The 12500-nt window shown below is 34.2% G+C and overlaps 1 protein-coding gene across 4 annotated transcripts in view; it reads left to right on the top strand.

Annotated features, from left to right (window-relative positions):
• Window positions 1–8940, top strand: part of LOC135216049 (synaptotagmin-1-like) — an 89583-nt gene extending 80643 nt beyond the window's left edge. For 3 of the 4 annotated variants that reach the window (XM_064251020.1, XM_064251021.1, XM_064251022.1), the window contains exons 9-11: window positions 3872–3992; window positions 6974–7104; window positions 7632–8939. In XM_064251020.1, coding sequence (XP_064107090.1) covers window positions 3872–3992; window positions 6974–7104; window positions 7632–7913 — 534 coding nt within the window. In that variant the 3' untranslated portion in view covers window positions 7914–8939. Of the gene's footprint in view, window positions 1–3871; window positions 3993–6973; window positions 7105–7631 lie in introns of all 4 variants that reach the window. The other variant, XM_064251023.1, reaches the window with a different exon arrangement.
• The last annotated feature ends 3560 nt before the right edge of the window (window positions 8941–12500 follow it).

Below are 12500 nucleotides of genomic sequence, written 5' to 3'. Positions count from 1 at the left end.
CCCAAGGGTGTGAGTTACTCTCTTAATCGTCTCCAGGTGGGGAATTTTTATTTTATTGTTGGGTGTGTCTCTGGTCTTGTCTTTAGGGGGTCGGTAGAAAATTACGTTTTGCTTTTTGAATTGCTTTCTCAATTATATGGTCAGGATACTTTAAAGATGAAAGTTGCTTGCGAATTAGTTCAAATTCTTTTTCCAGGAAATCTGGGGAACAAATTCGTAAGGCTCTTAAGAATAGGTTGCTAGCTACACCTATCTTGATAGTATTGTCATGATAGCTAAAGTAGTGAATATATGAAAGTGAGAACGTTGGTTTTCTGTATATGGTAAATTTTGTAGTCCTTTAAGTCCTATTTTAGCAATCTGTACATGGAAATACTTTGAAACTACAGTAATAAATGCAATAAAACCCAAAAACATGCTGTGGATGAGATACGTGGATGACATACTAACATTTTTGGATAATAAGTGGGGTAATTTTAATGAATTCCTCTCAAAATTAAACGCATTAGTGCCCAGCATCAAATTTAAAGTTGAATGGGAAACAGACAACAAAATTCCTTTTCTTGATGTTTTAATAATCAGAGACACAGAATACAAATTTACCATATACAGAAAACCAACGTTCTCACTTTCATATATTCACTACTTTAGCTATCATGACAATACTATCAAGATAGGTGTAGCTAGCAACCTATTCTTAAGAGCCTTACGAGTTTGTTCCCCAGATTTCCTGGAAAAAGAATTTGAACTAATTCGCAAGCAACTTTCATCTTTAAAGTATCCTGACCATATAATTGAGAAAGCAATTCAAAAAGCAAACGTAATTTTCTACCGACCCCCTAAAGACAAGACCAGAGACACACCCAACAATAAAATAAAAATTCCCCACCTGGAGACGATTAAGAGAGTAACTCACAACCCTTGGGAAATCCAACCCTTTTGCATTTACCTACCCAAATACCTTAGCCAAATCCCTGATTAACGTCCAACAAAAGACATCGCCCAAAGACTCTGGGGTATATGAGATCCCATGCCAGGACTGTGACCAATCTTACATCGGATTTACAGGTAAATCACTTCCCCAGAGATTAATACAACACAAACGGTCAGTTAGGTATGGACAACAGAACTCGCTATTTTCAACCATATAAATGAACATAACCATAGAATAAACTGGAATATGTCACGTGTAATTTATAGCAGCAAACTGCCGGTACAAGAGTCAAATGATGGAATCGGCCTTAATAAAGAGAAGCAGGTAATGAACATCTCAAAAGGGAATTGGACATCGGACATCGTCGACGCAGTGTTCATTCAACCAACGCTTAAGAAGATTAAAGGAAGATTATCAGCGGGTGTTACCTAAATTGGCTTACTTGTGGACGAATCTCTTGGTATACTAAATACCACCTTTTCTGTAAACTTTTCTCATTCATATACCTGAAGAGAGAGACAGCAGTCTCTGAAATATAGTACTTTTCTCTCTACATTTGGTGTTTTATGGGCTCCTTTTTTATTAGTATATATATATATATTATATATATATATATATATATATATATATATATATATATATATATATACATATATATAATCAGAAGAACCATAGGGAAAGGCATCGTACTCAAGTACATTTATTTTGCCGACGTCCTTAAATACGCAATCCTCCTCTGTTCAGTTGTTCATCGCCTAGAGTGCTTGTTTATATTTTTTTTAAATTCCCTCAGTCACTGCCCGTCCTCCTAAATATATATATATATATATATATATAATATATATATATATATATATATATATATATATATATGGAAGTAAGCTACAATGCTACGTTCCAAATTCGTGTATCTAGAAATGCCGCAACTCGAAATTACTTCTGGAAAATAACAACAGCAGAAAGGGCTGCGTAGCTAATGAAATATGAATGCTGGTTGAAAGACCTTGGGACTCTCCCATAAAGAACAATTTCTGATGATGCTAAATTGAAGGAGATAGTCTCTGCTAAGCCCTCGTCGGAATTCTGGATAATTTATGCTACAGACAGAGGCTTAGGCAGCTGAACCTCCACAAACTCGGGTAACTTTTCAACGAGAGTGCTTGAATGGAAATTGTATCACACACACACACACACACACCCACTGAGAGAGAGAGAGAGAGAACATAACTAACTTTTCATCAGAGTTCTTTAACTGAAATTTTGAGAGGAGAGAGAGAGAGAGAGAGAGAGAGAGAGAGAGAGAGAGAGAGAAAATCCTTACCTGCCTTTACAACGCAAATGCTTATATAGGAATTTCAAGAGAGAGAGAGAGAGAGAGAGAGAGATCCTTACCTACTTTTACAACGCTAATGATTATACAGGAATTTTGAAAGAGAGAGAGAGAGAGAGAGAGACTTACCTACCTTTACAACGCAAATGCCTATACAGGAATTTTGAAAGAGAGAGAGAGAGAGAGAGAGAGAGAGAGAGAGAGAGAGAGAGAGAAGGGTGGAGCGCGATTTGATCTCTGAGCCTCATACCTCCTGGTGACTGTTGGATTTGCTACGACACGTCTACTTGGATATACGTACTGTTATTCTTGAAGGATTACTCTTAATCCTGCCTCACCCTCGGCTCAGTAAATGTCGAGGGGCTCTCGCTTAGCCAAGGTATAAGTGACTAATATTTTTGGAATATTCAGGCGATCTTTGGCTCTGATTTGATTTGGACGTCCCGGCTTTTCTGGAGGACCATCCTCGAGGACGTAGGATCGCTGATGTGAAGATCCTATGGAGTACCATAAATATTTATATACGTACATATATCACTTTGCCACCTCACTTTTGTCTCTGGACGCAGAGGCATATAAGTATATAAAAAGATCAAAGTTATAACTCCAGTGTTACGGGGGACAGAAATATATATATATATATATATATATATATATATATATATATATATATAATATATATATATATACATATGTATAAATGAAACTAACGGTGGTTTCCCTCCTCCGAAACACTGGAGCTGTGGCTGTGATCTCCTTAATTATATATATATATGTATATATATATATATATATATATATATATATATATATATATATATATATATATATAGATTAAGTGTTTCGGAGGAGGGAAACCACAATTAGGTTCATTTAGTTTGTAATTGATGGGTTGTTCTTTACTTTCGAATACCTTCTCCTGTTCTGAACCTCTTCTCCTTAGGGATGTATCTTTGCTTTACTATCTTAATTGGGTAAGTGTGCTGTTCTATAAATAATTCAGGTGATTGGTTTTCATCAATATATGTATTCCGAGGTTCAGGAATAACTTCGGTCTTGATATTTGTATTAAATTTAAATATTTTTGTCGTGAATTGATTTTTGCACTCTTGATAGTATTTGAGAGCTATTCCACTGATTGTGGACTTAGCTTGTGGTTGTGAACAGAGTTTGGTAAGAAAGGAATTTAATTTTTAGTAACGGCGGAAAAGGACCGTTACAAAATGAGATCTCGCCCGTTGTTGCGCATAATGCAGGGATCACATACAAGATCTCCGACGTTCTCGGAATATCGAATATCTATCATTTTGTCTATTTGGTTACTCATCATTGGTGAAAGAGTCAGATCATTCAAAACTCGTCACCGCTTTGATGATTAGGGCGCTCTGGACTCCCGCCTCTAGTATATATATATATATATATATATATATATATATATATATATATATATATATATATATATATATATATATACTGTATATATCTATATATATATATATATATATATATATATATATATATGTATGTATACATTTGAAGATAATACAATTTTATGTTTATACGATAAGGGGCACAGTCTCACTAACCCATTTTTCTTCTTCTTCCAGGACTTCGGGGAAGTGTTATTCGGCCTGAGCTACCTTCCAACGGCGCAGCGTCTCTCTGTGTCCGTCATCAAAGCCAGCAACCTCAAGTATACCAACGTCGTGGAGGATATTAATGATTTCTGTGAGTTTGAAATTATTATTATTATTATTATTATTATTATTATTATTATTATTATTATTATTATTGTTGTTGTTGTTGTTGTTGTTGTTGTTGGGAGAGAGACATAAGAAATAGATCAAAAGTAAGAGGCAGTGAAGTGCACACCTAGCCGAAGAATAGACATGGAAGTAACCTATACAGATAACAGTGCGCTGCACAATACCCGCTATGAACTATATTATTATTATTATTATTATTATTATTATTATTATTATTATTACTATATTATATTTATTCATGCAGGTAGTAGGCCCTGTTTCAAACAAGTATTATTGAAAGTGATTGCTGTATAAGCTGCATTCACTTTATAATTGTGCCAGTAACTCTCCGATACTCGTCATTTCTGGAGATTGATATCGTCGTAGACAAAGATATAAGTAATTATTTATGATGCAAACAAGGCGCGTCCGGTAACCGAAATCTGGTTATCTTGGTCCGTAGAGTTTTCTAAAGTGTTAGGCCAACGTTTCTCTCTGGTTCGAACTGAGCATAGTAAAGGTAATTGGTGGGAGTAGACAGGTGATCATGCTATTATCATTATTTTTCAGACGTTAAGCACTATTTACTTGGAAAAAGCCACAGGGGTAACTGAATTTAAAATGGAGCTTCCAATGAATTTAACGTTCAATTACATATACATAGTTAGAAAGAAAGTCATAACTCATTATATGGGAGCATAATCACAATCACTTGAGCGACCAAAAAATTACTTGATGTCACAGTGAATCGAACATATTTTAGAGATATGTCAAATCTCTTCATCTTCCAATCTCGCCCGTCTAATATCTACATTTTGTTATATTTCTTGATGAGAAACAGTCAATCAGCAATGAGAACAAAACAGAGCCATTTCGCAAAATCTACAATCTTGAACGGTTTCCAGTCTAGTTCGTTTGTTTATATTCCCAAAATATTCTGTGAGTAATTATACGTCAAATTAAGACAACCTTCAAGAGGAAGGCATAATGCTTTATTGGGGTCAAGCCCAATCATGCTCCTCTCTCTCTCTCTCTCTCTCTCTCTCTCTCTCTCTCTCTCTCTCTGTATGTATATATATATATATATATATATATACTATATATATATATATATATATATATATATGAACGAGAATATATGATCTTTTCAGAATAAATACATATATGTAATCAAGACACAACAGTTAGCATCCTTGGGCATGGTTAGTGTTTGAATAAGTGACCACTGAATAAGGCATTAAAACTACCGAGACCATCTGTAGGACCCGAAGACATGTGGCTAGCAACTCCATCCCAAAATTCAGCGCAAAGAAACTTAAATGAAACCGGGGGACAAAGAATTTCTTGGATCTTCCCTTAAGCACAAACAAAAGGCAGTAATGACCCCAAAATAATATTAGTCCTAGAACTCTGCTTTGGGTCACTGTCTAGGAAAGATGGGAATTGTTTGTTCCATTGGTGTCTATTGAATCCAAAACGCGAAGGAAATAAACGAGAAGAGACACATCACGCTCGTTTCCGCTTCCTTATTTTCATCGTATTTACTCCTAACTCAGTTCCTTAAGCTCCGAATGAATATGGGATGTTCAATCAACAAAGTTACGGAGAAATTTCTTGCCGTGGGCGAGGACTCATTAGATTCTGAAATGAGCGCACCCTGGGGTTTCTCCATCTTCTCCATCTGACACGTGTTTATCGGTTCAAAATACAGTTTTCTGTCAGTTCTTTCTTATACTCTGCTGTGACTGCTCTCAGGACCAAGACTAGGGTCTCTCTCATGTACATGTCTTACGTAGCATATATATTTTCAGTCCTTTATCTTAATCCTTTTTCTATTCCTCAAAATCAATTTCTATTATTTTCCTTTCATATTCGCAATCTATTTACTTTACTTAAGTTTAGCTGACAGTCTGACGACATTTTTAGCATTACAGGATAAAAATGGATTAAAAACCGGTGTGCTGAACACGTCCTGCTGAGAATTAAATTTGTTTTAACTTCTTTCCCATGTCGGTGAAACTAGAATAAATGCAAAACGATTTATCAGGTATCATTTATAAGCCGCGCGGACTGTCTCTCAGATTGGATCGTTCAATACTACCAGACATATTGGCTCTTTTTATTGTGATCTCTTTGTAGAAGAAGAGTTTATTTAGCACAGCTATTTCTAGTGTTCTTTGCATTAAGCTTATTTTCGAATGTGAATGCCAAAAATAAAAAAAAAGTTCATTCATTGCAACTTGCAACGTTAGCTTAGCTCTATATAATGCCCATAGGCGAAATGCGAGTATAGAGAGCAAAGGAGAATCATAATCCTGGATAGGTCTAACTGCATTCAGTCTTTAATACTTTTTATAAGACTTTCTAAACCAAATTACGTTAGAGGTTATTTTCGCGCTGTTCGCTATTTACGGTAACTTGATAATCGTGTTTGGCTGGAGGGAGTGAATGAGATTGGAAATGGTGGCGAGATTGGAGGTTTTTATCTTTCCACATATTTGGAGATAGGGAAACACCCCAGAAGGGTTTGAGATAACAGTGATATCATATATATATATATATATATATATATATATATATATATATATAAACGGAAAGCAAAGTTCATGTAAATATACTGCTATCAATATGGGCAGGTGACATCGAAAAATTATCATAACATTGAATACTTGGGGCAAATACATTGTATCTGCAGTCAATTCATTTGGTAGGAAAATGTTTTGACCGTAAGTTTATCAGAACAAATAAGGAACGAAAATTTATCTAAGCAATCGTTAGTAGGTATTTTTGAAGGACATTACGTATATTGCATTGGTGATCATTCATTTAAAAAATTCTCCATTTTAGATAAATACGCAAAGTTGATATGAGCTACAAAAATATTTTTTTTGAACCTACAACGCAATTCATATTTACATTATATTAAAGCCAAAACACTTCAACACATGTTCTCTTATTTCATAGGTCCATACATCCGGGTTCTTCTGATCAGCGGTTCCGGTCGTGTCCTGAAGAAGAAGAAGACCACCTGGAGACCTGGAACGGCATCGCCGGTCTGGAACGAGACTCTTATCTTTGACTTGCCCCAGTCTCAGGTTAGTATTGCAAAAATTCATAAATCTGTACTCACGTATTCATTCTCTGTTTGCTGCCTTTTAAGAATATTTCCCTAAACTGAGTTGTCCTGGTGGTCTTTCCAGGTGATCTACACCTCACCCGTCGTCAATTAAAATTAGATGAATTCTTCACTAATCCCCTATTTCTTATAACCCTTGCTTGATCCAAGTAATCAAGAACTCATAACCAATATCTGACATAGGCTAATCTTCATTCCCTCTTCCACATCTCACTCCTTATAATTTCAAATTAGGTGGCTACTTCACTAATTCACTATTTTTCATAACTCATACCTGACTAGACTAATCCAAATCGTATGACTCTTATCTGACATAGGCTAATCTTCATCCCCTCTTCCACATCTCACTCCCCAAACTTTCAAATTGGATGACTGCTTCATTAATATACTATTTTTCATAAACCCATACCAGACTAGACCAATGTAAATCCCACGAACCTTTTCTGACGCACCAAGCTGACCATCATTCCTGCCTCTACTTCGCAGGTCGAACATGTCACTTTCCTGCTGGTGATGTGCACCAGGCCGCGCGTCGCCCTGACCCCGACGGCTTCGGACGCCTCCAGAGCCCCCGATGACCATCCAGAGGAAAATCCCGGTGACCTGAGCTCTCCTCTCCACGACCTGAGTCACAACAAGAAGCAGGACAGATACGTGGGCAAGCTGGCTCTCGGGTGCCACGTTAAAGGAGATGAGCAGAGGCGACACTGGCTGTCCATTATGGCAGCGCCGAGGAAAGTGGTGTCCAAGTGGCACGCCCTCAAGTAAGACAAGTGTAGTCCGGGTGGCACTCTTGTCAAATACGGGAATTGGCGTCCTGGGGCACTCGTTGAGATCAAGGAAGGGATGGCGGCGACGTGGCACTCTTTCAAAAGGATGGGATGTCTGGGAAACATTCTTCACGAGTAAAGGAAAGTGGTTTTCAAGTGCCCCTTACTCTCGTAACGAAGTTGTTTCCAAGTGCTACTTTGTCCTATAACGAAGTAGGGTCTCCAACTACCACTTTCTCATATAACGTAGTGGTGTCCCAGAGCCACTTTCTCATATAGAGGAGTGGTGTCCAAGTGCCACTTTCTCTTCTAGCAAAATGGTGTCCCAAGTCACTTTCTCATAAAACGAAGTGGTCTCCAACTGCTACTTTCTCATATAGCGAAGTGGTGTCCAAGTGCCACCTTCTCGTATAAAATAGTGGTGTCCAACTGCCACTTTCTCATATAACGAAGTGGTGTCCAAGTCCCACTTTTCCCTATATAGAATTGGTGTTCAAACGCCACTTTATCAAATAAAGGAAGTGATATCCATAGGATTCCCACAAATATGGAAAGCGGTGTCCTTTGGCACAAATTTTCAAGGATCGATCTTTCAATCTTAGAAGGAACTGAAGCTTTATCATGAAGGAAGCTCTACTTAAAACAGTGAAGCTTTATCATAAAAAAACGAATACTAAACGTGCATAAATTATTCTTTTTGGCCGCTTGAATAATATATGCTTTGTCTGTCCGTGAAGTGTTGGTGGGTCAACCATTGATAAGATTTTTCGTCAGACTAAACTTAACCGCACAAATTAAGCTAAATTTTATGCCACAACAAAATAGTGTAATAAATAAAATAAATTAGCTAGAGAGGGTAAACACTAATATATATATATATATATATATATATATATATATATATATATATATATATATATATATATATATATATATATTCAAAACTTGTCTAGATATACGTATTTGCCTGCATACACCTACATATTTACGTGCAAGCATGCACTCTACATATACATACGCACACGTATATATATATATATATATATATATATATATATATATATATATATATATATATATATATAATATATATATATATATATACACATATATGTGTATATATATGCGTGTACGTGTGTGTGTGTATACGTGAGTACTATCCCTCAGAGTTCAGTGTCATGGCAGTCTTCAGTACATATCAAACAGTCTTAATTATCTTTGGCATTTGAATTATTTATTTTTAATAGCTTACCGACTTTTAGATACTCGTCAGACTTTTTTTATTTTTATTATCAACTTGTATTTCACTGTTTCCTATCATGTTGAAATCATACAAAAAGATTAACGCAGAAAAAAGTTTTTACTGCTTATAAAAAAAAAGTCTACATTCTTTGAAGAAACATTATATTGAAATACATAAGAGTCTTCGTTTTTATCATCAGTTTTTAATACGTCTATAAAATTATTTTCTTTATTACTGGGGATTCTGCCTGGCGTTTGTGGGAAAATTTGAAATAATGGAGAAGATCAATAGTTCAGGGTAGAGATAAAAAAATATTCAGAGTAGTATTTCCCTTATAAGCTGAGATAAAGTTAATGTATAAAGAATTCTTTAACAAAGTACATTTAAAGAATACTTTGGCTAGGCGACAGAGTGCCCTTGATTTTTAACGGCACGCAATTCTTATAGATTTTAACGAAACTATTTTTGTCGTACCGTTGCATTAAAACAGTAGACATTTAAGCCTAGAATGATTTTTTGTATCTGAAAGCAGTCCTTTAGTGCATCTGTGAACTAGAGTAAATGTCATCGATTTTGGGGGATTTTTAATCTAGAAATGTCCTCATGTATTCTATTTAGCAATGCCTACTACTTGTGCTGTTATATCTCTTGTGCCACATAAGTAACGTAGGGTTTTGTAGTAAATGATTATAATATTATTTGTATTCTTTTATACACATATACAAGTATGCTCTGGATATGTGTTTGTGCATATTTTTCACTACACCAAGAGTTTTTATTTTTTGATGGTTGACACTACAATGACCGTACTGAAGACTAATTATATATGTATATATATGTATATGTAATATTGTTATATTTATTATATATATATATATATGTATATATATGTATATTATATGCACATATATCTGTATCTATATATGTATATATGTATATATATATATATATATATATATATATATATTATATATTGGTCTATATATATATATATATATATATATATATATATATTATATACATAACACAATCCGAACTCAAAGAAGTAACAAAAAAAAAAAAGAATTATTCATAGGAGCAAGTATCCAAGTGATAATCAAAAGCCTTGATTACGAGACAATCCCTAGATGTAGAATTCTAAAGTTCTTTCCATTCTTTTCAACCCCCCCGACTTCCACCCTCAAAGAGAATGGTGGAGGGTAATGCCAAAGATTTAACCAGAGGCTACATCCGAATTTACAGTCAATGAATATTTACGAAACAGTAAAATCTATTCTCCAAAAGTGGTCACTGTTTATTTCATTATATACAACGAGATGTTCAAAAGTTACAGCGTCCTTTTTGTGTAATTAATATCAGGATTAGGAATATAATTATGACGCACACATTTTGCGACACTATATATATACATACATACACACACACACACACACACACACACACACACACACACATATATATATATATATATATATATATATATATATATATATATATATATATATATATATATGCATATATATGCATATTATATATATATATATATGTGTGTGGTTGTGCGTGTGTTTGTGTGCATTAATAATACATACATATATTATATATATGTAAATATATTATATATATTACATATATTCATACATACATACATGTATATATATATATATATATATATATATATATGTATAATATATATATATATGTATATGATATATATATATATATATATATATATATATATATATATATATATATATATATATATATATATCTTCGACGAAATCCTCTATTTTGTTGATTGCACAACTAATACCTCATTTACGAGAAGTGCAAAGTAATTCTTTGATGAATGTCCACGATAGAAAATTCTCTTTGAAACTCATTTTGTCCATAGAAAATGTTTGTATTTTGTAGAAAAAAAAGATATTTCACGATAAAACGAACTATACCCACATAAAAAAATCACGTGAAAGACAATTTGAAGGAGTCATATGAGTCTATATTTAATATTTGGATGCTATAAGCCTGACTTAGAGTGTCTTTGTGATTATTGTGATCTGTCTGTGACAAAACGATGTACAATAGTTCTCTATATCAGTGTGGCTAGCTCTGTGCACATTCACTAGCTGTCGGTTGTTTTTGTTCTGAGCTGAAAGAAACTGCATCTGACTGATCGACTGGAATATCTGGCGTCAAATCAACGAAATTGTCGACCGCTGGAACTCGCAATTACAAATGAAACCGGAGTGTGTAGAGTATTTAATGTGTGGGAAACACTCTTTGTGCTTGTATACTATGTATAATATATATATATAATATAGGATATATATATATATATATATATTATATATATATATATATACAATACATATATATATATATATTTATATATTATAGATATATATATATATATATATATATATATATATATATATATACATATATATATATATATCATATATATATATATATATATATATATATATATATATATATTATCAAACTACAAGCATAATCCTTTTTGTCGAACATCGGACACTCATGAAGTCACGAATGTCCTTCGACATTGTTATTTAAAAAAAAAAAGGTGTAAAATGACAGGTGCACTTTCACGGCCTTTGTTTAGATACCTACCAGAAATTTTGACGTGCAAAGGTGCGTAATTATGTGTGTCTACAGAGTAGCTGATGATGTACACATTAGTAATCGTTCGATGTTCCTCACTTACTTAGTTTTAAATCCAGAGACTCTCGTGACTTGGTCAACAATCTGTAATGAAGGAAAACTGACATCGAGATTAAGAATGTTTATGACCGTGGTGTCAGTGTGGGTTATGACACCGATGAGTGTTTTGAAGTCCAAGAAAGTGAAAGGAAAAGATTGTGAAAGGGGGTGAAGAAGAAGAATAGGGAGAAAAGAAGATATCAAAGAGATTTACAGAGGAAAGAGACGCTTTCGAAGGAAAAGGAACAGAGAATGAAGTTATTTGTGCATTTATATGTGATAATTGTGTCCGTTACATAATAAGTGTTGATTATCTTTGATTGGCCGTTGTTGATTTTTAGATTAATCTCGCCTTTTTGCCAGCACGGGCTCTTGTTGACTGAGCGCCCGGTAGGCTTCTGATTGGCTTAAATACGGGTCTCCCAATTAAGGTAATAGATAACCATTACTATAGTAAAATAACCTGCCAATAAAAATAAAAGAAATAAAAGATAATGAACTTACAAACAAACCATAGTCCATATGCTTTAGGCAGTTACAAAAATGGCGTCCTAGGTAGCTGTATTATCATCCGCTTGGATTGATTCTTATTTTGTATGCCCACATAACCCCTATGTTTTC

The sequence above is a fragment of the Macrobrachium nipponense genome, chromosome 6 (genome assembly GCF_015104395.2).
Source record: "Macrobrachium nipponense isolate FS-2020 chromosome 6, ASM1510439v2, whole genome shotgun sequence".
NCBI classification, from domain to species: domain Eukaryota; kingdom Metazoa; phylum Arthropoda; class Malacostraca; order Decapoda; family Palaemonidae; genus Macrobrachium; species Macrobrachium nipponense.
The sequence above is the reverse complement of the archived record's forward strand: the minus strand, read 5'-3'. Positions and strand labels throughout refer to the sequence as shown.